Raw genomic sequence first — 25,516 nt, forward strand, 5'->3', positions numbered from 1 at the left:
TAGTCCTCAAATCTTTCCCACTTGGTCCAAAGTATACCAGCATACTCTGTGTCCAATCTAAATCACAAACTCCTAACTCCAAAATCCAGCATCTAGTTGCTCACAAGCTCACTCACTTGCGGCCGAAGCGTTGCTTGCGCTCCTCAAGCTCCTGCTCCTCCTTCTCGCGACGAGTATCCTCATCAGTCCAAGGACGAGCCTGCGCATAGTAGAAGTCGTTGATCGCATCCTCACGATCACGCTCATCCTCAATGGTCAGAATCTGGCTGTAAGTTCCCTGAACAGTCTCGGCCATGGAAGCTTGAAAGTTAGCGTTCAGTGCACCGAATCCCTCAACATCACATTCCTTGTGGGTGATCATGCCAGGGCCGGTAGGACTGGGAGTGAACTCACTCGCCTCAGGGTTGAACGTGATGGAGCGACGCTGAGGGGGAGTAGGAGTGGCAGCCTCGTGGGGAGACGAGCTGAGCATCTGATCCAGGGAGCCGATGGGCTGAGGGTGGTAGATACCAGCTGGCTGTGGTTGGTAGGAGATGATCGGCTCAACAAAGTCAGGGTCCATAGCCTGAGGATAGTGAGGGCCCATGGGTTGGAAAAGGTGAGGACCAAGAGCCTGGGGATGAGGGTCAATAGGCTCAGCATGGTTGTAGCCGATGGGCTGTGATGGATGGGGACCAAAAGGCTCAAGAGAATGAGGGCCGATAGGCTCAGGAAGACCAGGGCCAATAGGCTTGGGGTGGTAAGGGATGATGGGCTGAACAAAGTCAGGGCTGGGAGGGTTCATGGCATGGTGTGGGCTCATAGGACCGATGGGATGAAGATGATCAGGGCCCATGGGCTGAGGGGAATAAGAGGTGATATCCTGAGGAGGATACGGGTTGATACCCTGGTACAGAGTGCCAGCGCCCTGGAAGGGTGAAGATGTCGGACTAGCTGGAGCTGAAGGAGTGCTAATACCACGAAGGTAGAGCATGGGGCGCTGAGGAGCCTTGAGGGAAGTGTCCTCCTCAGGCTGGTCATCAACCTGAGTGTTCTCACCGGGAAACTCACCAGCGTCCTTGGGCTTGAGAATCTCAGCTGGGCAATGATAAACACTACCCTCGGTAAGATCCTCCTCCTTAGATCCAGGGCAGTCAAAAGGACAGATGTATCCGCCAAGAAGACGGACATGGCCAGGCGGAGCCTCTTCACGACGGGGAGCGACACGAGGCTCAGGGTTGGCGCGAATCTTGGAGTAAAGAGAACCCTTGCCAGTATCTTCAGACTGGGAAGAGCCGGTGGAGGGTGGTGTGACTAGCTGACGCATTAGAGGGTTGATCTCAGGATGATCAGGAGTTCCGAGGCGAATGTTAGCGGGATCAAGGTCGTCACCCTTGAGGATGGAATAACGGCGAGACATGGTGAAAGTAGTCACAAGTCTCAAGGGGTTGGTTGTTTAGTTTCTGAGGTTGATGGGGTTGTTGATGGGATTGGTGATAGTGTTGGTTAATCGTTGTCAGGATGGAAGATGATGAGATAAGATGTGAGTTGCTCGAAAGCTGGTGAGGAAGAGAAGAAGATGATTGAGATTAGAGACTGAAGTTGAGATTATAAAGGATAGAATCTCTTATTCACTGGCATCACTTGAAATGTTCGACTTCCACTGCGAGTGGGACTGCGCAGCTGTAACGAGGGAACTGCATCACGTTCGGTCTGTTACGGGAGTGTACTGGCTGATGTCCAGGCAGAGACCTCAAGTTGTATCACATATTCATGCTAGTGGCACTTATTTCGATCTCCATTCTTTGGATCTCTCAAGCAGGACGAGACTGTAGTTCGCTGAAAGTCATGGAACAATGTCGTTATATCGCCTTCAGTGGCAGTTCATCGAGGTTGGCCAAATGAATGGTCCAAGTCGCAGGTGAACATGGAAGGTCAGCGAGAGGAAGCTCATTAGGATGATATATGTTGATAGAAATGCCATTGGTTATTTGAGATAGATAGGAAATTGATGGCGTGGAAGTTGACATTGTCAAATTGATCCAGGCCCTGGGACGATTGACCACGTCTCCCCCGTAAACACCAATGATCCATCTTGTCTCAATTTCTCTGGATCAAGATAAATCTTCATTTCGACATTAGTCTTATCGACATTCGATACTCGCGCAATCAAGTAAATCGTAGGCGACGTCGCGGGTGAAAGAGTCGTATTAGAAGTTTCCTGCATCTGCGCAACCCATCAGTACACAATCCAAAAAAGAAAACTGTCAAGACTTACCTTTTGGTACTGTCGCTTACTCATATAAAACGGTGTTCGGCTATGTCCCGTCGTAGACTTGACTTCGATCAAGAACAGAGGCTTTTTGTTCTGCCAAGCTGTTTTGTCGAGATACCCTTTGTCTACCAAGTGATTCGTCAATACCCGCTTTCGGTCAAAGTACACAATGTCGGCGGTTTCTTGGGCGGTCCAGGGGAGCATGTCTGAGTAGTCGGGATGGATGGTGATGAATTTCCTCATTTGGCTTTGCCAATTGTCGCGACTGAAACGCGGTAGTGGTGGATTCATGTTGCGAAGAAGTTCATATACCTGTGATCGTGTAAGCTTTATCTGTATCAACAATGAAACGGGAGAATCAACTCACAAATAGTTCACCAAGAGCTCCAATTCGCATGTCTCGTTCATGAAGGCCATGCGACCTGAATTGTCGTGATAACTCGAACTCTTCTTCATCCACTTCTGGCAATGCACCAAAGAGCCCCGACATGTCATCAGCACCCTTACTAGGGAGTACCGTCGCATTTGCGACCGAAATGACATTATCGACTAGTCTCAGATAATCTTCTTCATCCTCAATGGTAGGATGCTGGGATGCTTCGCCAAAGCTCTGAAATAGGAACGCTGAACTGGGCTGTGCTGTAGGTGAAGAGCCGAAGACGAATGCTGGCTGACTTGCTGATCTTGGCATCGATTGTAAAGACTCATGTCTGCCCGTGTTCCGATGAACATTTGACGATGTTCGCCTGTTCTGGCGGAAGTATTCGGTCGTGGACGAAGTTGGGGTGAACAGTCGTCGTCCAGTGACGGATGAGTTTGAAGTTGCTGGACTTCGTTGTCGGATAGGGAGGTCTGAAAGTCTTGGAGGAGATCTCATATTGTCGAATGTGTTGAGCATAGAGTCTTCGTCGCTCGATATGTCGTCTTCGTGAATCTCTGGTTGTGCTAGGAATCGAGCGATGGGATCCTCCTCCGCTTCGTGGAAGGTAGTCTCATCGTTTGTCTCCTGAGCTTCATGATATACAGTGGCATCATGTAAGCCCTCCTCTTCGACATCAACATGTTCTCCTTCAGATGCATCGATTTCATTGTCAGCTTCCTGCTCACCTATCCCTTGAGGTATGTCCACCTCGACAATACCCTCCGCCTCCAGAATCTGCGCCATGTTGATGAGAGGTGCATTTAAAACGGCACTCACGATCTGGACAGCTTTGGAGCCAGCATGCTTGACTTGTAAGGTGGCCGGATCTGTCATCATCCATTCTAGAAACCGTCTTGGAAGAGTAGAGAAGTAACAGAATCCTTGGGTCTTGGGATCACGAGGAACGTAAACTTCGAGGTGGCTGTCATTTTCGCGTATGTGAAGTTCACTCCTCTCTTGCACGTGTATCAGACCATGGCCATCCTGTGACAAATGGAGTTCGGAGGAGATGCCGTCCGTTTCGTAGACTTTTGCGCCCATGAGGGTCCAGTAAAGCTCTGAGTTATCCTCCGAAGTTCGAGGACTGTTAAAGTGAACCGCGATTCTATAGAAACATATTTAGTACTTATCCGTAGACCTCAGTTCAACAATAACTTACCTGTACAGCCCGTCTGCCTTTTGCCTGATTTCCCTGTCCGGATACTGCAGCTTGTCCATACGTCCGCCCGCCACAGTTGAGATCTCACGCACAGAAATAGACAAACACCGCGACTCCAAGTCGAGCCATGAAAGAAATGGCCGTAGCCGACGAACTTCATCCAAAGTGAAGTCGAGCATCTTGGCCTGAGGAGCGAAGACATCACCCAGAGCCTTTCGGTCCGCAATAGCGAATTGCGTGCGCCCTGACTGTAGCTTCACCGACTTATTTGGATACCTCACAGGAAATACCGTCCCCCGAAATATCGGCTCTTCATCAGGCGGATCAACAGTCGAACTGAGGAGCGAATTGAGGGCCCAGATGGTTTCTTTAACAGCGGCGATCGATGGTGGCGGCACTCTGCTGCCCATCTCCTTGAGTTCGTCGTAGGCCATATCGAGCGTGAGCTCTTGTACCCCGAGGAAGCTGACGAAGAAATCTTCCAGGTCGGGGTAAAGATCATTGAGAGCTGCTCTGCCTCGGATCTGTGTAGCGCCTGACCAAAGGCATTCGCCGACTGTGTACCAACGGCTTACGTTTCCGATGTTGAAGTAGATCAATGCCTCCTCGGCAAACGTTTTCCTGGGCATTTGTAAGATTACAGCCTGAACGGCGTTGAATAGAATCGCACCTTAGCTTTGTAGCATCAATCTCCATGAGGCCGAACCTCTCGGAGTCCAAGGAACAGTACAGGTCATTAACCCAGTCAAAGTCCTCACTCTTCAAGTCCTTCAATCTCCGTATCTCATTCAGGTAATCCTCCCACGAACAATCTTTGACTCCGAGTACTGTCTTGAAAAATTGTCGCAAGACATTGAGATCTTCTTCTGAGCGATGAAAAACGATTCGGTAGAGGTGGACCAGGGGGTATGCCGTCTGCATGTCTTCTCGGGCGTTCCATAGGCACTTGTCGGATGATGTCCATGTCGCTGGGCTCGAGCCGTGAGCAGGGATGTATATGAGGTTTCCATCGTTGATAGCTTGTCTGTGGTCCTTAGTTAGTTGTAGCTTGAGATATGCACACGAGAAAACGTACCTTGCTTCTGCCTGCGAGTCGAGGAAGCTATCAGCTTCCCGACACCGGGCATGAATGACTTCATAAAGATCCAAGACTCTGGTATTCCGACGCACTCCAGCAGCAGCATTACTGTACCGTATTGTCCTCAGAATAGTAAGGTAGAATTGGAGGTCATCAGTACACCCAACCCCAAGATCGTCAACCAAGAAACCCCATTTGGTACGATACGTGCTCGAAGTAATCGGTTCACTCAAGTCCAGAAACACAAAACCTTCATCCTCAGCATAACGCGAATGCTTCCCCTCAAGCTCAGGCAGAGGTAAGTAAGTCGTCGACAGAGGCTCAGACAAAGCAAACTCATCTCGTCCTTTACACACGACCTCGACTTGGCGCAACTCCCTCATGATATTGGCGGATGCCGTGACTTCTTTCCTCTCAAGCTCCCAGACTCTCTGAAGGGAGCCCAAAAGACTTTCCGGTCGGTGCTGCTCGATGTAGCGAAAGGCGGAAGACAGCTCTAGTTCTCGGTCCGGACCCTTTTTGGCAAGTCGGAGTTGAAGCCGAAGTCGGAGGCGTAGCTGAAGCCATCCCTCCCATCCCCAGGAGTAACCCGGTGGTGTAGCTGGCTTTTCCTTGATGTAGTCATGATGGAGAAAAGGCGCTGGAAAGCCGGGCGCGTCTCCCTGGGGTTTGAACAATTCGCTGGGTCCATACTCGTCGTCTGTTGTGAGATAGACATCATGCTTAGTTGGTGACCGTGCTCTCATATTCTGGTCATACACATGGTAGCCACGCAACTTCGCTTGATTCTCGTCATCCTCAAGAAGCACTTCGGAAAGGTACAAGAACTTAAGATGGGTGATGGACGCCGCCAGAGTACCTGCATCAGCCACCGGCCTGATTGGCTTCTTCAGGATTAGGGCTCGCACATCCTTCACAAGTGCCTCAATGACTCCGAACTTGTCAAACAGAGCACGCCGATCAGGATTACTCGCTGCTTCCGAGTCGACCAGACTCAAATCAAGGTCGTCAGGGATTGCAAGGCTTCCCGAGGAATGCGAATAGTACAGTGGCCCGCTGCTTGAAGAAACCCAGGTGCCATTCTCGAGGGGGACGAATCGAAGTTGTTTGAGGCGGTCTTGAGCGGGACCTACTATCGCAGTGTTCTTCAACAAGACGAGCGCTCGTGCTGCAAGGGAGTGCCATTCGTTATCTGTGGTGGGATTCTTCATCCTAGATTGATGGGGGTCCTTCTCGAGATCCTTCTCAACACGAGTGATCGCATCTGAAGGCGACATACTTTCCAGTCCATACGGCTCCAACAGTTTCAAATCCTCGCGCGTATACTCCTTCGCAAGATAAATCTCCTCGTCAAGATCCGTGAAAAGCGGATCACCATCTTTATCGCGTAACCATGGCTGAAGACGGCAAAGCTTGTGAATGTAATCCAACCTTCCAGTACCGAGCGTGCGAAGCATTTTGACTTCTTGTATGCGCGCTTCGATCCTGTCGAGGAGACCTATCCAGAAGCCGTCCCAAGGATAAGAGTTTCGTTGGGGGAGCCAGCGCATCCACTGGTATTGGAGCGTCGGGTGCTGACAGAACTCTTCAATGGCTTTGATGAAGCAATCTGCGATGACGTTCAAGAGGCCGCGGTTTCGGAGGGATGTAGTGACGATACCCTGTCGACTGGCTTCGGTGACGAAATCGGTGTGGATAAGGAACTGTGTCAGCACGATTAGTCTCTGGCAAGCGAGGTTGTCTTGTTTACATATTGTTATGGAAGTCCATCGTAAACATGAAGAAGGCCACCATAGTGCCATGAATTCTAGCGAGCCTTCATAGCGATCGTAGTCTGTGGTGACGCGTGCCAGTTTACAACATACCTCGAAGCCCATGGGGCGCATTGGTAGAAATGCAAAGACATCTTGATTCTCAACAATTGGTGTACCTGACTCCGCCAAAGGAAATGCCAGCACAACCTCCGTAGACGAGTCGGCGCGATCTTGCTCATCGGAGTACGTCCTGTTCTCGCTCTTCGGGATATTCTCAGCAATGTGTTTCGTGACATGATACTGCCTCTCCTCCACCCCCTCAAGTGTCTCCTTCTTCACAGTAACCGGGTTACTCCCATGAAGAGAATATGTCGTGCTCGATGTTTGAGTGTCGTCCTCATCAAAGAATGAGACTTGCACCTTTCGGAGTTTGCGAAGGAAGAGTAGGATCGTATGTTGTAGGTCTTGAAACTGAAGTCGAATCGTCTCGCGTTGCCTCGCGTCTTCCTCCGGGTCATCACTCATATGTAAAAACAACGTGATGCGAGTCGAAGAGCTACCCATTGACTCATCTGCAGGCTCCCATACAGGTGTAACCATGCCGAGACCGGAGTCGCCTTTGCGATGCGTGAACGAGAACGAAAAGTCGTTTGACTGAATATGAACCTTCCAAGCCGCCATAAACACTGACTTGAAGCCAATACCCTTCTCTCCAATGTACCCAGCTGCCCCGACTTTTGAACTCTTGCCGATTGCGCAGATGGCCTTTAGATTCTCATGCGTGAAGCCGTTCTCATTGCACTCAATCGACACCTTATCTGGCCGAACTTGGAAAGATACATATGGGTCTTGCCCGCTGGAGAGAGCCGTGCTGTAGGTATTATCATCGGCATTTTGGAGCAGCTCAAAGACAAATCTGGCATTACTTGTGTAGAGATTTCGTGCCAGCCTGCAATATTGTCAATGAAATACTCGGAAGCCTGTGTTTGAGATGAGATACGTACGTTAAGACAGCTGAGCCTATCATCTCATCCTTCCGAAGGAGAGCTTCTTCCACCTCGCGTCTAAGCTCAGGGTTAATCTCTCCAATCCGCGCAAGTTGCTCTTCGCCAAGATAGCCGCGCTCTTTCGCAATCTCCTTCACCAAATCTTGAGCCGTGCGCTGGCCCGGCCCGGGCTGGGGAGTATCGGTGGACATCCTTATGCGCGGCCCAACGGACCCTGGGCTTTCGAGTCCCGTTATTATCACCAGACAGGGTGACGCAACATGCAGCGAAGAGAAGCAAAGACAAGCGCGGGAAACGACTGCCGGACCTGTATGTTTATCAGCCTCCCGTCAAAGAAATGTATGAGTTCTTCCTACCGCTCTCCTCGTACGAGGCCGGAAAGGCGCGTCAAAAGGCGATGCAGGGGCTTTCAGCTTGAGACGCAGATGAGGGAATGATTGGCCCAAAACATCGCCAAGGTGTCAGACTCCCGCGTTAATCCTAGTCCAAGTGGCATTTCGTTGTTGTTTTGCTTTTGTTATGAAACGCATTGAGTAGTGAAAACTCTGACGTTGCTGTAATTGATCGGTTCAGAACCCAATTATGAGAAGTAGATGAGGCGCTCTGTTGGTGATGTCTCTGCTGAATTAAAGATGTCAATAAAGACTGGCTTGTGAGACGATGAAACGTTCTAGGGGAGACCCCTGCTCGCCCGCTGGAGATTCACATTTAGTGCCCGTAAACCCTGGATATTTCCGGCGAGTGATAACATACGATACTGGACCAGAGGCTAGTAAACCGACTTCACTTGGGGATATCAAACAAATGAAGGACTGCTTTAGGTCATGTCTTCCGCATCTGCCTTACTGAGCCATGGTATAGGTTACATTAAAAATGAAGAATTATCTGATCACATCACTGTTTGCATCGATCTGTAGGATACTTGAGTACTGTGTTCTGTCTTGTCTGCTGAGAGTCAAAATACACCTCACTACTTTTCATTAAATGACACTCCAATCATCCCCCTGCAAAAGACCAAGACTACCCATAATACTCATCATCCTTCCCACAACCATTTGTTGTCACTCGGACTGGCACTCAAGCCTTAGCCATAAGGAAGGCCTTGACGTTGGCAAACTTCTCAGCGGTCTCGAGAAGCTTCTCAGCATTGTTGGGATCATAGGAGAAATTGACAGCACGTCGGGGACCAGCGACAACAGGAGCCTGTTCCTGCTCTTGTCCCTGCTCCTGTCCCTGTTCCTTGTCCTTGACCTCGTCAGCTGGCTCAGCGGGCTCGGAGGAGTTGGAGTTGGCATTGCCAGGGGCCCAGCGGCTGGTGGAAATGCCCACCTCGTCGGGGTCCAGGGGTTCCTTGACTCCTGGCGACGATTGTCAGTCACTGTTAAAGTTGGGGAGGAAGATCTCTTACCAGACTCGAAACCGTGATTGTTGGCGTTGTCACCTTGCTCACCAGCGGGGGCAGTGTTGGTAGTCCACTCATCAGCGGGAGAAGCAGGCTCGGCAACAAGCGAATCAGTGAAAATAGGCCCACTGGGAGGTGAGACAGTAGCGTTCAGAGTAGGACGCTCAGAGCCGGAGAATTCACTAAAGTGCTCTTCAACGGCAGCCTCGAAGCCGGGCTTGAGCTCAGCGGACTCGGGAGTGGGCTCGAAAGCGGGTTCACGGACAGGCTCACAGGCGGGCTCAGTAGATCCAGCTGGCTCAGCGGCAAGCTTGACAGCAGACTGGCCGGCGTCGGCGTCGAAATGAACATGCTGGCTAGTAGTGACAACCTCGGTGATGGGAGCAGCGGGCTTAGCAGAGACATCGACGTGGTAGGGACAGGCAGTTTTGTTGAGCCACAGTTCGGAAATGACTTTAAAACGCTGTTCCCAGCCATGCTCGGCGTCGGCAGGGCGAAGAAGAACAGACTCCAGGATCTCCTGAGCCTTGAATCCGTTGCCGACTCGGCTCTCGCGAGGAGTGCATTCAGCGCAGCGGACCTTGGTAACGCCGGCGAGGTCGATACCCTTGGTAGGGATCTCGCGATCAATAATGCCGCAGGAACCGAAGAAGCAGATGCATTTGCCTCGGGCGGCGTCACAAACGACACGTTCCTTAGCGACGAGGTGAAGCTTGGCACAGTAGAATGCGAGGACTGGGGCCACCTCCGGGGCGCACTGAGCGATGGTGATGACCTCACGGCACATCTTGACGAAGAGAAAACGTGCGAAGGAAAGTGAAGGACGCGTGAGGGTAAGCTGCAGAGACAAGAGATGAGAAAGGGAAGATGAAGAAGAGACCAACGAGATACTTACTGTCGGGATCAAAAAGGTAAGGCTCAAGATCTCTTGTACCTGGAGTGCGGTAGAGGAGAGAAGGAAGGAGGGAAGAGAGAGGAGGGGGAAGGAAGGCAAGTACCAAATGTGTGAGCCCTAAAGATCAGGCAGCCGTGAGTATGAATTCAAAACAAAAGAACGTAGAGGAAGGAAGGAGAAAGCGCTAGTTGGAGTGCAGGCACTGACGAGACAACAGCTGTAATTCATAGCAGCTACAGTGGATGATAGGGGGTCGTCCAGTAAGTCGAAGCCTGGAAGTGCTGAAGAAGAGATGAAGAAGGGACGAAAAGGCTTGGCGAGGAAGATATGATCGAGCTTTGAGTGTTTATACGCCCTAGATGGGCAAGTGAGGAGGCAGCCCAGAAAGACGTGACCGTGATACAGCTCCTGAGAAACTCCTCATTGGCTCTTGAGATTTTGGTACAAGGAGATTCATGTGGAGCTCCAATGCTCGAGCTGAATCCAAATAGATTCAAAGACTTAGGTATATATCATATATCTTGAAGGTGATGTTTGGTTGATAATGCACCGGTGCAATAGGGAGTGATGACAATCCGATATGTGCACTTCGGCCCAGGTACCCTCCCGGCTCCATGCATGCCTAACTACACAGATAAAATCACAAACAGATATCACATATGCACGCTATGAAGGTTAATGATTCGTATTCTCGCATGATCACATTTGTTGTGCTTATTGCCGAGTGCAACTGGTGATGCCTCTGAAATTCTAGAAGGATAATGGATGTTTTCCACTGTTGATTGCCCTACATACATCACCACAACTGCCAGCAAACAGGGATCACAGCCCCGCTTCCACGGCAGTGGGATAGGTACCAAACTGGAAGTGAAAGAAATTTCTTTGTGTGCTGGCAGAGCGCTGCACGATGACACTCGACAAACTTTCATCACTTGGTTTTATCACTACAAAAAATCTCTGCCTGGCTATTCAGAGAACTCGCCTACTTACTCAATCCAGGAAGAATTAACAAAAGTCATCGATGGCGGTGTTCGGCCTCTTGGCGTTGATTTTGGCTGACCTCTCCGAGCCTGAATGCGCAAGAAGTTAATACATATCACTAAGTAAACACGCTTAATCCAGAGCTAATAAAATAGATAACCGAGAAGCATGATCCCGACGATCGTCGATCCCATCCTTCGCCATGGCCGGCAACCCTTATCCAACGAGACACATGCGATGCAACGTTTCAGCAATACAACTCCATTTGTACGAGGCGCTCAAAGAGTTACAGCGTCGGGTTGGGGCCAGGAGCGCCATGGCTGTCCAATGCCCGCTGCCAGAAGATGAGCGATAAATTACTACTACTTCTACGAAGCCAAGCACATGCACTTGGAAGACTTTAACATTCATCTGATCAAAGGCTCAGACCTTGGCGCGATGACAAGCCCGGCCAAGTCAACAGGCAACAGAATTAAAAATTGGGTTTTCTCCATACCAAGGAGTTCTTGTGGAACATGTGCCTTGCACTTCGGGGTAAATTGGGTCTGGTCCACATATCCCAGCTACCGCGCAGCCAGTATTCGATGATCGATTGAGTATATTTTGACAATCACAGGTGATCCAAATGGACCAGCCAGGTCATTAAGTGTGAGAAGTGGAGGACTTAAGTTGCCAATGCTTGGTTTGATACAAGTATAGTATGTACTCATTCTCAACGCCCCAATCACGCTCACCAAGAACCCCGAGGAGGTTAAGATAAGCTCGTCCTTAGCAAACCACCAACTCTGGCCAAATCTGGGTCAATTCCACGTGCTCAATATCCGGGGTCAGCGAAAAAACACACAAAACCGCACACCTATCATCAAAAACTTGCTCTTGGGACGACTGAAGAATTGACGTCAAGTGCAATCTTTGGTCGACAGACTGTGACGCACGCCCAGACTAGCGCCAAGTCATCCTTGTCGTGGGAGGGTCGCCCATTTAAGCTTAATTGAGACGGCTTACCAGGGTCTTCACGCCGATGATCGTTCTTGGGGAAGACATAGCGGGCTTGGCAGATGATTTGGCGTCGGCGGCTTGGAGTAGGTTTGTGTGAGGCTCTTTTGGCTTCATTTTGAGTTTGGAGAGATTAACCGTTGATTGACTTTGGACAGAACTCAATCGACAATTCTCCGACTCTGGGCCACGGGTAACGACACGGACGAAAGCACCCCCCTGTTTGTTAAAGAACAAAACTCAGCTATCGAAACAGTCTCATCAGAGAAATCATCAAGTGAAAATCTATATGCCGTCGCACTTCAATTTCAACTTTCGTTACATCCAACGCGTCATCATCACACAGTCTCCCTTTGAAGGATTCGAAAGGCAGCAGCAAAGAGGACATCTGCACTTCGTCTCACCTCTTGGACAACGTCATAAAATGGGTTGCCGAGACAGGGATACACCGAGCTTTGAGCCGCACCCAGCCAAAGAAGCCGACGATCATCTTGGCAGCCTCCACTCCTCCATCCTCGAAGTCCTTTGAACGATTGCTCATCGTGTGGAGTAAGCCGTGTCGAATCCTTTCCAAAAAGCCATATAATAATTGGGCCATCCCCAGCTTCTGCGACTCTGTTGCATTCAAAGTATTCCCTTGACAGCATCCGGGGCCCCAACTTCTCCCCAGACTCAGTTGCCAGTGAAATTGCAGCCCTCTTAAGTGGCCTTCCTCTCATCTGTTGTCTTATCTCATCCAGATAAATACACGATGCCTCTGCCAAGAGCCGACAGCGAGGCTCCGCCCGCTTACGACACGGATCATATTGGGCCCAACCACAACAGCCACCGCAACTCCAGCAGCAATGGTACCTTCGTCAACGATAATGAGGGCGTCGGCTTTGGCCAGCGAAGAGTCTCCAAGGCAACTCTTCTACGCAACCCTTTGGCTGGCATGACTCGGGAAGAGGTCCTTGCTGACGTTGACGCTTTTGTCGAGTCCAAGGGCCTCACCGAGCACCGCGAGGACTTCCGAAAGGGAGCTCTCGTTGCTCAAGTCAACAACACACCTAGTGGCTTTGAGAAAATCGACATGCTTTCCGAAGATGAGAAGGCGATCTTGAGAAAGGAAGAGACTTCTCGATGGCATCAGCCTTTTGCCTTGTACTTTCTCTGTACTCTCTGTGCCGGATCGGCTATTGTGCAGGGTATGGATCAGACTACTGTCAACGGTGCGCAGGTATGTAAAGCTGCTTTGGATATCACTGGCGAGTGTATCTGACGATTATAGGAATTCTACTTTGATGAATTCGACATCACAAACGAATGGATGAAAGGTTTCACCAACGGCGCTCCTTACCTTTGCTCTGCCCTTATTGGTTGCTGGACAAGCCCAATTCTCAACAAGTACACTGGGCGTCGTGGAACCATCTTCATCTCTTGCGCTATCTCTACAATCACTGGTTTCTGGATGGCTTGCACAACCTCGTAAGTCTTTTGTGTCTGTCCGGAGGCTAGAGATCCCACTGACATTAACCAGCCTCGGTAACTTCTTGGCTGCTCGTTTCATGCTTGGTTTCGCCGTTGGTGCCAAGTCTAGCACAACTCCCGTCTACTCTGCTGAGTCCACACCAAAGAACATCCGTGGTGCCCTCACCATGATGTGGCAGGTAAGATACCCTCAGTAATATTACAAAGTCACACACTAATTAACTTTCTAGATGTGGACTGCCTTCGGTATCGCCCTCGGCTTCGTCGTTTGTGTTGCTTTCCAAAATGTCACTATCATCGGCGGTCCAACCTCCCCATGGCGATGGATGATGGCTTCAACATCTGTCCCCCCCTGATTGTCATGATTCAAGTCTACTTCTGCCCGGAATCTCCTCGTTGGTACATGGAGCGCGGCCGATTTGACAAGGCTTTCCGATCCGTCAAGAAGCTTCGTTTCTCCCCTGTCCAGGCTACTCGCGACATGTACTACGCTTACAAGCTGCTCGAGATTGAGCGTGGTGAGCGAGAAGGCCGAAACCTCCTCAAGGAATTCTTCACTGTGCGCCGTAACAGACGTGCAGCTCAAAGTGCCTGGTTCTGCATGGTAAGACTATGACCCCGTCAAATCCTCAACCCTGACCCCTAAATCTAACATTTTTTTCAGTTTATGCAACAATTCTGCGGAGTCAACGTCATTGCTTATTACTCCACCTCCATCTTCACTGATGCCAACTACAGCCTTTCCGAGGCCCTCCTCGTCTCCATGGGTGGTGGCATCATCAACTTTCTTTTCGCCATTCCTGCAATCTACACCATTGATACTTTTGGACGCAGAAACCTCCTCTTGGTTACCTTCCCTCTCATGGCAGCATGCCTCTTCTTCACTGGTGGAGTATTCCAACTTAGCGACGAGCCTCGTGACCCCAAGATCGCCTGCATTACTTTGGGTCTTTATCTCTTCATGGCGGTTTATTCTCCTGGTCTTGGTCCCGTACCTTTCACCTACAGTGCGGAAGCATTTCCCCTCCATATCAGAGACATCGGTATGGCATCCAGTACTGCTATCACATGGGGATTCAACTTCATCATTAGTTTCACCTGGCCAGCTTTGCGTAGAGCTTTCTCGAACACTGGTGCCTTCAGCTGGTATGGTGCTTGGAACATCTTTGGTTGGATCTTTTGCTACTTCCTCCTCCCTGAGACCAAGAACTTGACCCTGGAAGAACTCGATAATGTGTTTGGTGTCTCTAACAGAGAGCATGCTGCATACTACTGGAGGAAGTTGCCCTGGTACCTCAAGAAATACATCCTGCGCAAGGATGTTGCTCCTTTCCCTCCCCTGTATGAGTTTGCTGCCAATGACGGACATTATCCCCATGAAAAGCCTGATACGAGCCACATTGAGGGCAATAATGCTGTCGGAGGCGCCCAGGATAAAGAACTCTTCCCTGGACCTCGATAGGTGACTTGATCGTGAGACGTCTGGATGAGGAGAAATGGGTTTCAAACGAAGATGCTGTATTGGCTATGAAGTCAAAATTCAGCGTTTAGTCAAGACTGGGTAAATTGGAGTTTTTCAATATACTAGGAGTTACATGTAGTTATGTGGAAGTATAATTATGATGTAATGAACATAATCAACTGAGACGAAGACCATGCTGCAGTACTCTTGTGATTTGTTCTAACGATGCGTCGAAATAAAACCTCATAACTACAATCGATGTTTCACTTTTCAATACTAAGCCACCACATACATCATAGGTTTAAATGTGCAGCTGAAGCGGTACTCAGCACCCAATGACGGGTTTTATATCACAGCCTGATCGGTGTTAAAAGTGCGTGATTGGTTTGAAGAACTGCATAAATCCACCTTGACACCCCCTTCAACACCGCTGCGGCAAGCTGGGCTTGCATTCTGGCAAATTAGGCAATGATTTAGGGCATTTAAACTGCAGGGAGTTAAAAATAGCGTGGGCAAAAAGAGTGGTAATGGCCCTTTTGTATTAAATCAGGCTCTCGCACTTCTGGCTGTAGTTTTCAATTCCCCAGCTGTCCTCTGCCTGCGGACTTGGACCACAAAACTTGCGTTGTCTACCCCAACGAAACCGTTGTTATTCAATTACGATACAGAGCGTGATACAGAGTAAGAATTACGAAGCCAATCTTTACCGCAGGAAGCCTCAAGCTGGCGAGGAATGTTCGGATACAAGCCATCAAGAGAATCGTCAGTGATCAAGGCGTTCAAAGACTCTTTCCATGATCTGGCCTCCCTTGGAAAAACCCGCAAAGATATTCGACCATTTGAATGGAGTCTTATCCGACAGGTCTTCTGGGTCGGTTACTGGAACCTATCTGTCCTAGGCTTGCTAATCTATCTGTGTCTGTTGCCGCTGGGCTTCAGCGACGACGAAAGCCCCTGCCAGCCAGATGGAGAGTTTCGGTTCGTTGGGATAGATCGGCGTGGTAGGTTTGATTAGTGGGCGCCTAAGGGATTCTTTCAGATTACGCTTGGTTGGGGTCGATTCAGTTTTGGAACTGCAAAGCTCATTGATGTTGTTTGGGACTTGGTAAGTGCCCACGGCGAAAATGGTTATCAAATTAACTAAAGTGATAGGTTGTTGGTCGAGGAGGGCAAACGGTCATGGCTCTCGTGTCATGGCGAGTATTTGTCGAATATCTCCAACTCTCTCTTATTACAAAGCCGGCGACTTATAGCACAGTGTGGCTCATCAGGTTCCAGAAAGACAACTCCGCGCTCGCAACATGGAAACTAGCCTCTGGATTCTTCAAGGTTGGCCTCGCATCCAAAGAGGTTATGTGCTTCATGATTTGGACAGCATTGTTATTCTTGCTTTCCCAACCTTCGCCAGTTCGATGACCGGATATACCCCGTATAACAAGGCTTATGTTAACGGTACCACTGGAAAGCTCGTGCAGTTTTCAGAAATCGCCCCCATCGCTTATGTGATACGAGATAGGGATAGAGTAGATGGCCTTAATGAGGACTATCCCGTGTTATGGAAAGGCAGTAAGATGATTTACCAGGTACATATCCAAGGACGCAAGCTTACAGATTTCCTAGACTCAACAGTACTTTCCAGATCTTCTTCTACGGAGCTCTATGACACGTGTGATGAGTGGGAAGACGTGAACAACACACAGGCTGACTGCCAGCTGCAGAGAGACGTTTCACAATGTATGCACTCCCAAGTCTGTTTGGTCATTTAGGGAAAGGTATTGAATATTGACTGCTTGTTAGATGTTCAGTTCTATGGATTTGAGGGAAAGGGCGGCCGTGAAACCAAGCACGGCCAGAAAACCTATTTCCGTAACAAGACACTGGACTGGCCACCCCTCAACATCAAAGCGTTCTATCTTCCAACCCCATTTTATTGTAACTGGAAGGCCAACTTTACCGATACGCCTTCTTCAAACCCTCTCAATCATTATAAGGACAGTTCAGCCTTGACGTTTCTTGTTGAGCATGAGGCATACAATGTGAAGGAGGTCCGAGCTGAAGGGATATGTCAACCAATAAAGAGTGGAGTATGTCTATGATAACACTCATCAGACCAAAAGCTAAAAGCCATAGGAATCTATTGAATATCAGTGGGGTTTTTCATTTCTTCAGCTGTTCGTCATGACTATCCTCCTTCATTCATGGAATATCGGTCTTGTTGTGTTATGGACAACCACAGATTTGACACTGAAACGAAATAATGTTGCAGCATCGCCTGAAGGCTGGAAGGGTCTCCTCAAGATGACGGACAATATCAAAGAACAGATGGCGTCTGTTGGCATAATTTGGGAAAATCTGACTGAGGAAGAGCTGCATAACGAGATTCAGCTTCTTCTCACGGGGGGGGGCCGGTCTCTACATCTTCGGAGGAATCTGATCCAGAGAAACCCCTACCTCAAGGACATTTCAGCATATGGAAATGGATGTGGAAGTATAAAGTGCATCTTCTAGAAGGCATCTTCTTTATTGTTTGCATTTGCCTAGAGAATACCCTTCGTTCTGATGGACTGTACTATCACTTTGACAAGGGGCTTTTCTGGATGGCAGTCGTTCTTTACACAATCGCGAGCCTGATTATGGCCTGTGCCCTGGGCTCAACGTATCGGCAGAGGCTGTTGACCTTATTAACAGCCATTGGTTTGTCCTTCCCCTTCTTGTTGTACGATGCCAAGGATCGCGATCTTGTCCTGCCTGGGGCATGTTTGGGAGCATGCCTTGCTTTTTTTCATGGTTCTTCAAGGGGAAGTCGTGCTGTTTTGTTTGTTATTCCTGTTCTTTGTACTTATTTCGCCGTTCTTGGCTTCTTCATTTCTGTAGTGAAAAGTCGGCGGCATTACTATTATGGTTATCGAGAACAATAGAATCAGCAGCTTGAGGGTAATAAGACTTTTCTTTCCAAGCGTAGGAAGCTAGTATCGAGGGTTTTGAATATCATTTACCGCCTCAGGATATCCTTACTAGTCTTTGATCCTTTTGAAGCTTAAACCCAACTCACCACGTTAAAAATGCGGCAAAAAATACTTCAAACACGCTGTTTCTCAAAGCGTTGAGCTTCTATTGGCTTACTCAACGGTTTATCAAAAGTCAAGTACGTCATTATCTGCACCTAAATCCAACGCTCAAAAACTATCATGGTTGTTCATTGGCTTACTCGTTGCTGACTCATCCATCCTCACCTTGCATCGAATTCTGGGCCTAACATCGTGGTATCGTGCTGTCTAGGGAGGCTAGCTAGCGGGACAAGGGTCTATAATCTGATAAACGTAAAAGGTTTGTTAAGAACTGCATTGAGGCGCAGCATGGAATTTTTATCCCTTTCTTCCCCCTCTTGTTGTATCTTCTCAAATGTTTTGAGCCTTAAGTTGAGCTGCTGTCACGATGCTTGGCCTTTTACCAGCGTGTCTTGCGGTCATCGTGTACGTTGGCTTTGGGCAGTGTAGTTCTGATTTCATCACACCCGAGCTATCAAGCGCACCATGGTCCGACAATCAAGTGCACGGAGTTGATGACGAGTTCGAAATAAAATGGAAGACAGATTATGAAGGCTGTAATCTCTTCCTATGGCAGGACTATCCAAAATTGGCTGTTGAATTGTTCAGCAAATTGCTAGGTAAATATGATTGAAGTCTTCTGTCTGGTTCTCAATCGGCTAATCAAAGGTCTAGAAAACACGACTGATACTTCATACTTTTGGAACGCAAGTTCGAGTGGTTTCTCTCAAGAGTCAGAAGACACTGTCTTTCATTTTGCGCTTTACTCTTCAGACAAGGATATCCCCCTCGCAAATTCTGGTGCATTTAATATCTCGGGAACAAATTCAGAAAAGCTCAAAGCAACTTCTGCATCGAATTCAACACCATCTTCGACAGTGCCTCAAGTATCAGAAACCTCGACGAGTTCCTCGGAGACAACACACCACTCAGTAACAAAATCAGAAAATGGCCCAGGATTATCGACGGCCGCATTGGTCGGAATTTCAGTCAGTGTCACAGTAGCGGGGCTTTTGATATCTGGGGGCATAGGTTTATGTCTATGGAGACGCTTCGCGCGTAGACGAGCGACAGAGCGAGTGGATAGCATCGAAAAGTCCGATTTTTCAAAGGCCGAACTGGGTAATACGCAAATATTGCAGATAGGAAGTTCAGAGCTTGATAGCACGAGAGATGCAGCTGAACTTTGGGATACGCAAAAGCCAGGAGAACTTGGTGATGAGAATAAGATACGGACGATATACGGACTTCATGAGGCGCCGTAGATGTAATAACTTACAACAACACTGAACGAATTTAATGATAGAGAACTTTCTATGGTTTTGCGATCTATGAACCAAAGCATCGTCTTTCCAGTGAGAAATAACTTCCTGATAATATTTCTGAAGAGTTTCTTCTACAAGATGTGAGCTATTAAGCAATTGACATGAAGTTAACTAACATTAACTGATTCAAAAGAAGGTAAAATAATTAAAATAATAATAATAATAATAATAATAATAATAATAATAATAATAATAATAATAATAATAATAATAATAATAATAATAATAATAATAGATAGTCTTCCTAACTGCCACCCCAGAGGAAGTAAACTTAACCTATACAGTCCTCTTGTCCGGGCAGTTCGAAATGGTATTCTGCTTCCTTGGCTACCAAATAACAAAGATGGAAGAACAAAGGCCTTCAAAAATAATTATCCCCCGAAAGAAGTTTCTTCTTTGTTACAGATCAATCTTCGCACTTGGAAAGTTCGACATAGATCAACCCTATTCTAGTTGCCCCCAAAAAAGCCAGCAAAGATTTAACAATCATAATATGTCATCATTCATCTTACTTAAGTTACGTGTTTCGATTGAATTTGCTTACAACTTGTGAAATAAAATACCTAAAATGTGAGATGAAAGGCGATGAAAAAAAAGATTCATTTGACTTCAACTTATACAACCCTGAGCTTGATGCAAAGATCGGAGGTGCTCTCATTTGACCCTCCTATTCTGGCTTAGCGCCCTTCCCCAACTCTGACTAGCGTTTGCAGAGCCAAAGCTCCAACAGATTCCCCGCAACCTCGGCCATAGATTCCCGGGTCCTCTTTGACATGATGCTTGTAAAATTCTAAAGGCAGAGGAATTTTCCCTTTAATCTTACCCAGCCACGCAGGTACCAGCTGTTATCTCCCCTGGGTTACCGAGTTTCGTGCGCCGAGCGTCGATCAGCTTAGCTCATTTCGGCTCTATCCGACGCCTGCGATGCCGCCAAAGAAGCGTGCATATGTACCAAAGACGAAGGGTTAGTACCAACCTCACTTCTTATTGGCAGGGGTTTAACGTGCGACTAGGCTGCCATGAGTGCTCGAAACGACGTATTCATTGTGATAGGAATGAACCGAGCTGTAATAAGTGTACTTCCAGAGGTCTGAGTTGCAGTGGCCTTGGTATTCGACATCGGTTCAACAAGGGTGTTGCTGCGAGAGGGAAGTGGGCTGGTAAGACTATTGACAGGGTCTATGAAGAGTATGCACGAACCTATATCTATGTTTGAAGCATGATAATAATAAGATACACAGGAATGAATGGAAAGTCTGTTCAGCTGACAAGGACGCATCGACATCATCAGCAACAAGTTCAGCCGCAGATACAAGCCCGGAAACCGCGGAAACTCACCATGACGACAATGATCATATACAAGACGACGATATCGAGTTCATCTCCTCAGAACCTGATATCTATGACATCGTCCTCGCAAATTCCCAGGCAACTGAGGATCGGGAAGTCTTCATGACTCTCTTCTTACAAGGAGTTCCAGAGAACACGCCAGCGTGGAAGAGAAATCTGTTCATGACTTGTAAGTGCCCCCATGCCGTCGCTTCGCTTCCAATACTAACCCGAGTTAGTCTCGCGGTGTATATCAACGGAGATGGTAGCCATAGACGGTTTACACAATGACTGGCGCCACCTTCTACTTCCTCTCGCTCAACAAGACGAGCTGGTCATGGATGCTGTCCTCACCGTCTCAGCCTTCCACTTCCACATCAACAAGCTAGAGAATAATTTCAAGAAGAACCAGAAGCAGTACTCTGCTTTCGGAACAAACACATATGATACTTACGTCCCCGACCCGTATCAACTCCTGGGTCGAACTCTTCAAGGCCTACGACAACGTCAAGAACTCATATGCAACAACCAAAATACCCAGCACTCTGTGCTAATTAGCCTTCTGCTCCTAATGACATCTGTACTCGTCACTGGAGGGTCAGACTTTCCTGTTCTTCTTCGAATGCTTGAGTCAGCGCTGGACGCTATCGGAGGAAAGGAGGGGCTCGGTACTGGTATTTTGGCTGGCTTCATCATGCGTGAGCTTCATAAGTAAGTAAACACGATTTGTCCCCAAGCAGAATGACAGACATCCTAACAGAGAAATAGGATCCGAGTATACGCAGCTCCGCATCTCGGCGAAGAAACAGGTCTGCAGATGATCTCATCCCAAGCCCGAACCGACCAACTCTTCGGCTGTCTCAACCACTGCCTCCAGCTCTACCCAGAACATACACCACTCTTCTCCCAAGTCGCAAATCTCGTCTATCAAGCTCGAGATATTTATCTTCAACAAGTCCTCTCCGACCATACTTCCAACTTCTTCGACCTAGATCCCATCCCTGCAAATCCAAGCTCTGTGGCTCGCGTGCAGCGCTTCATCGAAGCACTCGAACAATTTCCAGAGACTTCCCCCGTTGCTCATATGTTGGTCTGGACGACATTTGTCGCGGCATCTGACGCGCAGCTTGAAGAACACAAGGTGTATTTTGAGAATGTTTTGCGAAGACATCATGCGAGAAGTGGATTTGGGAATTTATTGAAGGGTATTGAGGCATTGAAGAGGATGTGGAGTAGGAAGCCTGGAGAGAGGTGGACGACTCTCCTTCCGCAGACAAAGGTTCTTGTTGCATGATATTGAAATGAACAGGTCGAGATCACGTAAAATGGCGATAGTTAGAGTTAGTTTTTGATAATACCCTAATTTTGGTTTCCTCAATCTGGAATAATTCCTCGATCCTTAGCACTATGGCTAGGACGACGAGATTGAACGCTTGGAATGAAAAACATGTTTCATTTGTTCCGTGAATCACTTGGGACGACTGAATCTTATTTGTCGTCGACCCCATGCTCATAGCAGATTCGATTCATCACTAGTCCATCCCCACCAAACCATGAATATCTTGATCAAAAGTCCTCCACTCGATAAACCTGATAAGGACACTCTTCATACGGATGCGCCCTTTAAAAAATCAGTCATAATCTTCCTCAGCAATATTTAAAACTTACTCTTTCAACGCCGCAACAGCCTTCCTCACCGTCTCCTCCCCAACAATTAGCGTCTCAACCCTAACCTCCGGCGTCTCCTCCAACTCCCCAACCTTTCCAATAGCCGGATTCGCCGCATCTCCCGGTCTAAACTGTCCAATCCCCGACGTCTGCCACGCGCACTCAGTATACCCGCCAGGACCGGGATAGCGGCCCGCGCCGGCTTTGAAGATAGCGGCTTTGCATGCGGAGGCGTTGGCGGGTGGGACGTAGAAGACGAGGCTGAAACGGCGTAGTGATGCCATGGTGTTGCGAGAAGATCCGGGACCGGGAAAGGAAAATTTTGCTTCTGGTGATGGTTCGAGAATGTTTGGCTGGGTGGGGTTTGTGTTAAGGGTGATGTGCATCATGTGACGTTGTGAAACGGAAAATAATCTCTCAGCCTGATCTGATATTTGCATCTCGGACAACGCCGATGCGATATATTATATTAATTATTGACGTCACAGCCGGAATTATTGCCGGTCAATATTCAACATACTCATTATCACAGTCGAACATAGAACGAAAAATATGATATTATCTTCTATGAAAAGACTTTCGACATGCCCTCATCCATTATGGCTGACCACGCATTTTCCACCTCGTTTGGAATGCCAATTGGTGACTTCGCTTTCATAACTCCGCTTTGCTCGCCCATTATCCTGTCTAGAAAGCGATCTATAGACCAAAGCTCTCTTTGAATCTTCTTATCAGCTTCAGCTTCCTTTTCCCCACTTGAAGTCCTAGATTTAAGTTGAGGCCAACAAGAGATATTTGCCTCGGTTTCGTCGTAAGCATTTTCAAATGATGTAACTGTCCGGCTGCTCATGGCTGGGTCCTGCACCACGACAATGGACCTGGGAGAGTGAAGGTTGTCTTCTTTCAATACTTTTCGAGTTTCTAAAGCATCGGCTCCGCAGTTGTTTGAGCGATCAGAAACCAGAATTCGAAAGCCCTTGTCTTGACCTCCAGTATTGTTGATCTTGAGCTTGTAGAAGCGTTCCGCCATGACTTTCAACACCTCGCCTTCAGGCTTGCCATTTATCGTGTCAAATATCGTGCAGTATTTCTTGCTCGCGCTGATAGCGTCGTAAACGAAAGGCGTACATGGCCCAATCCCTCCACATAGTACGAGTACTGTGTTTTCCTGCTGTCCTTCTGGTTGACCCTGCTGTTGCACCGCCCACTCAAAGACAGCTTCGGGAATAGCCAGTATTGCTGATGCGCAAAGAACGACTACGTCAACTTGTTGAAGATCAGAATTGGGTTGGTTCTCCTCCTCATTGTGCAGTGATCGGAGATATTGATCCAGTTCTTTGGCACTATAGATCTGCTGGAGGGCCAAGAATCGTGAGACGATATCTGCTGAGTCGGACCACTCATTCGGATTTTCGGTTATTCTAGAAGGCATATTGATAAATGGATAAGGTTGGTAATATTATGGTCGTAGACCGAGCACACCTGACAAGGACATGTTGAAGTTGATATATCTCGGTGAGCGACGGCTCTGGCTCAGTCTTCATCTACGCCCAGAAACTCAACGTTAGATTTCCCCGCCTCAATACCCATCAAAATATAATGAATGACCTATTTCCAATAGTATTGGCCAGTGGAGAATTTCTTTTACACATAATTCAATCATTAATCCTGTCGCACCCTGAGTTACTAACACGAATCGTACGTAACGTAGATGCCTCTATTCCTATTTAGGAATACCACAAACTTGGGCACCTCAACGTTACGTCAAATGATTCATTTTTCGGCACTTTGTAGTAATCAGACTATCAGTCATCGGTGAATCCCATCAAAAATAATGGCTTTTCACTTTGCCATGTTTCGGCAGCTTGTGATAGCAAGCAGGCCAACTTCCAAGACAAATATCTACAAACCTAACGAGAGATTGAGTAAGGGCCAAGAAAAGAAATTTCAAATATGTTTGTGAGTGTATTCAATTTCGATGTATAAAAGACGCTACATGATGGTGAAAATAATGTTCATTCATCTATTTCCTAGGTAGTAAATCAGGATCTGGGTGAATGCATGTCAGTGAACATCCCCCTAATGGGCATTTCTTTCAGGATATTGAACAGCACGATCCCATTCAGCCAATGACTCGAACCCGCTTCTTAACCAGGCCCTAAGCTCATGCAAAAAAAGTCTGGCATTGTCCCGCCCAAGAAACTCCAGAATCATATTCTCAGCTTCGTCAGAATTGTCTTGGGTATCAATCGATTTGAGAATCGTAATGATTTCTTCGTGCAACTATTCGGCGGTAGTAGACCAAAGCCGATGACTATTAGACGGGCTACTAGTATACAGAAACTCAAAAACTCGCAACTCACGTGATAACCAGATTTTCGCTCGAGATTCAAGAACAGCATCGTTTGAGAAATCCTTTGGTAGAAGCTGTTTGTATCGTGATCTGGTGACTTTTCGTCCGTAGAAACCGACGTGAAGAGAGTAGAGATTGTTCTGATAGATTGAGCGTCGTCTCCGAGTGATCTCGTCAGCGACAAATGACAATGGCTGTTGTCTGGGGTTAGAGTCAGTACTATCTTGGCTACTAGAAAGCTCCGGTATTTTGTAGACCTTTTCGTGTTCCCCATTCGCACTTGGTCCGTATTGGACTTGCCTGATGTGGCTTTTGCACAACGGAAAGGTTGGTTGCTTTTCTAGCCATGTGACTAGGCAGAGGAAATCGAAGTTGGTATGCTGGCAGGGTTGCAATATGCATGGCTCAGTCAAATCGCCCAAATAGATGACACAGCGTTCAGTAGCCAAGCCGCTGTCTTGATGAGATGGCGTTTGTTCCGGAGTAATTTGTAAAAACTGCTGATGTAGGTCGTCGTTGCGTGGTGGCAGATTCATTGAGGCAAAAGGTCTCCTCTTCATAATTCATCTGTTCGTTGTCTGGATTCTGTGCTGTGGTGGTTTGAAAAACTAGGGGTATGAATACCACTTGATGTTTTGAAGAGAGTGCAAAGGGCTCTTTGGGAATATGAGATTTAATATTTCTTATCAAGACAAGTTGGTGTAAACCTTATCCAATGTCTAAAGATTCAGGCACCGAACAAAAGTTCATACTTTCCTTTGATACTTTAGTCTCTAAGGTAGCACAGCCGCTGCCTGATATTTATTAAATCTCTTAAATACTTACGCCAGTATCACACATCTTTTTACATGGCAACAAACCTTAATTTCTGATAGGTATTTTATCGGGTTCTTATTATCTGTGTTAACAGCCTAA

At 47.8% G+C, this 25,516-nt stretch overlaps 8 protein-coding genes across 8 annotated transcripts; 4 read left to right on the top strand and 4 right to left on the bottom strand.

Moving 5' to 3' along the window:
• Positions 1-112: 112 nt before the first annotated feature.
• Positions 113-7,864, bottom strand: BKA55DRAFT_508250 (uncharacterized protein; the record flags this gene model as incomplete). Its single annotated transcript, XM_046187410.1, has 10 exons — positions 113-1,418; positions 2,226-2,566; positions 2,622-3,410; positions 3,453-3,780; positions 3,835-4,082; positions 4,116-4,455; positions 4,505-4,858; positions 4,910-6,615; positions 6,778-7,615; positions 7,671-7,864. The coding sequence occupies 10 exons, from the start codon at positions 7,862-7,864 to the stop codon at positions 113-115; spliced, it is 6,444 nt and encodes a 2,147-aa protein (XP_046050873.1).
• Positions 7,865-8,750: 886 nt separating this feature from the next.
• On the bottom strand, positions 8,751-9,862 carry BKA55DRAFT_688321 (uncharacterized protein; the record flags this gene model as incomplete). The annotated part of the gene is made up of 2 exons (XM_046199190.1): positions 8,751-9,031; positions 9,082-9,862. 2 exons carry the CDS (start codon positions 9,860-9,862, stop codon positions 8,751-8,753), a joined length of 1,062 nt encoding a protein of 353 aa, XP_046050874.1.
• A 2,836-nt stretch (positions 9,863-12,698) lies between these two features.
• Positions 12,699-15,069, top strand: BKA55DRAFT_674221 (uncharacterized protein; the record flags this gene model as incomplete). The annotated part of the gene is made up of 6 exons (XM_046198050.1): positions 12,699-13,166; positions 13,218-13,414; positions 13,467-13,596; positions 13,648-13,720; positions 13,789-14,021; positions 14,082-15,069. The coding sequence occupies 6 exons, from the start codon at positions 12,699-12,701 to the stop codon at positions 14,877-14,879; spliced, it is 1,899 nt and encodes a 632-aa protein (XP_046050875.1). The 3' UTR covers positions 14,880-15,069.
• A 543-nt stretch (positions 15,070-15,612) lies between these two features.
• Positions 15,613-17,811, top strand: BKA55DRAFT_592663 (uncharacterized protein; the record flags this gene model as incomplete). The annotated part of the gene is made up of 8 exons (XM_046195426.1): positions 15,613-15,861; positions 15,895-15,984; positions 16,032-16,258; positions 16,288-16,631; positions 16,677-16,963; positions 17,049-17,287; positions 17,347-17,595; positions 17,754-17,811. The coding sequence occupies 8 exons, from the start codon at positions 15,613-15,615 to the stop codon at positions 17,809-17,811; spliced, it is 1,743 nt and encodes a 580-aa protein (XP_046050876.1).
• A 503-nt stretch (positions 17,812-18,314) lies between these two features.
• BKA55DRAFT_688324 (uncharacterized protein) lies at positions 18,315-19,191 on the top strand (the record flags this gene model as incomplete). The annotated part of the gene is made up of 2 exons (XM_046199191.1): positions 18,315-18,546; positions 18,602-19,191. The coding sequence occupies 2 exons, from the start codon at positions 18,315-18,317 to the stop codon at positions 19,189-19,191; spliced, it is 822 nt and encodes a 273-aa protein (XP_046050877.1).
• Positions 19,192-20,021: 830 nt separating this feature from the next.
• Positions 20,022-21,938, top strand: BKA55DRAFT_736690 (uncharacterized protein). Its single transcript, XM_046201340.1, has 5 exons — positions 20,022-20,215; positions 20,265-20,439; positions 20,493-20,770; positions 20,820-21,291; positions 21,349-21,938. The coding sequence occupies exons 1-5, from the start codon at positions 20,176-20,178 to the stop codon at positions 21,872-21,874; spliced, it is 1,491 nt and encodes a 496-aa protein (XP_046050878.1). The 5' UTR covers positions 20,022-20,175; the 3' UTR covers positions 21,875-21,938.
• On the bottom strand, positions 21,939-22,679 carry BKA55DRAFT_563796 (uncharacterized protein). The gene is made up of 2 exons (XM_046192432.1): positions 22,249-22,679; positions 21,939-22,201 (listed from the first exon to the last, which is right to left on the bottom strand). Exons 1-2 carry the CDS (start codon positions 22,635-22,637, stop codon positions 22,147-22,149), a joined length of 444 nt encoding a protein of 147 aa, XP_046050879.1. The 5' UTR covers positions 22,638-22,679; the 3' UTR covers positions 21,939-22,146.
• A 27-nt stretch (positions 22,680-22,706) lies between these two features.
• Positions 22,707-23,826, bottom strand: BKA55DRAFT_563798 (uncharacterized protein). Its single transcript, XM_046192433.1, has one exon. The coding sequence runs from the start codon at positions 23,678-23,680 to the stop codon at positions 22,814-22,816; it is 867 nt and encodes a 288-aa protein (XP_046050880.1). The 5' UTR covers positions 23,681-23,826; the 3' UTR covers positions 22,707-22,813.
• Positions 23,827-25,516: the final 1,690 nt, after the last annotated feature.

This window comes from Fusarium redolens (assembly GCF_020744475.1).
Source record: "Fusarium redolens strain MPI-CAGE-AT-0023 chromosome Unknown BKA55scaffold_6, whole genome shotgun sequence".
Taxonomy (NCBI): domain Eukaryota; kingdom Fungi; phylum Ascomycota; class Sordariomycetes; order Hypocreales; family Nectriaceae; genus Fusarium; species Fusarium redolens.

Bases quoted from the DNA above. Each gene is read 5' to 3' on its own strand.
- BKA55DRAFT_563798 (XM_046192433.1), bottom strand. From the start codon at position 23,680: ATGCCTTCTAGAATAACCGAAAATCCGAATGAGTGGTCCGACTCAGCA.
- BKA55DRAFT_563796 (XM_046192432.1), bottom strand. From the start codon at position 22,637: ATGATGCACATCACCCTTAACACAAACCCCACCCAGCCAAACATTCTC. The intron at 22,202-22,248 runs GTAAGTTTTAAA...GATTTTTTAAAG, and splicing joins GCTGTTGCGGCGTTGAAAGA to GGCGCATCCGTATGAAGAGT.
- BKA55DRAFT_736690 (XM_046201340.1), top strand. From the start codon at position 20,176: ATGCCGCCAAAGAAGCGTGCATATGTACCAAAGACGAAGG. The intron at 20,216-20,264 runs GTTAGTACCAAC...ACGTGCGACTAG, and splicing joins ATATGTACCAAAGACGAAGG to GCTGCCATGAGTGCTCGAAA. The intron at 20,771-20,819 runs GTAAGTGCCCCC...AACCCGAGTTAG, and splicing joins GAGAAATCTGTTCATGACTT to TCTCGCGGTGTATATCAACG.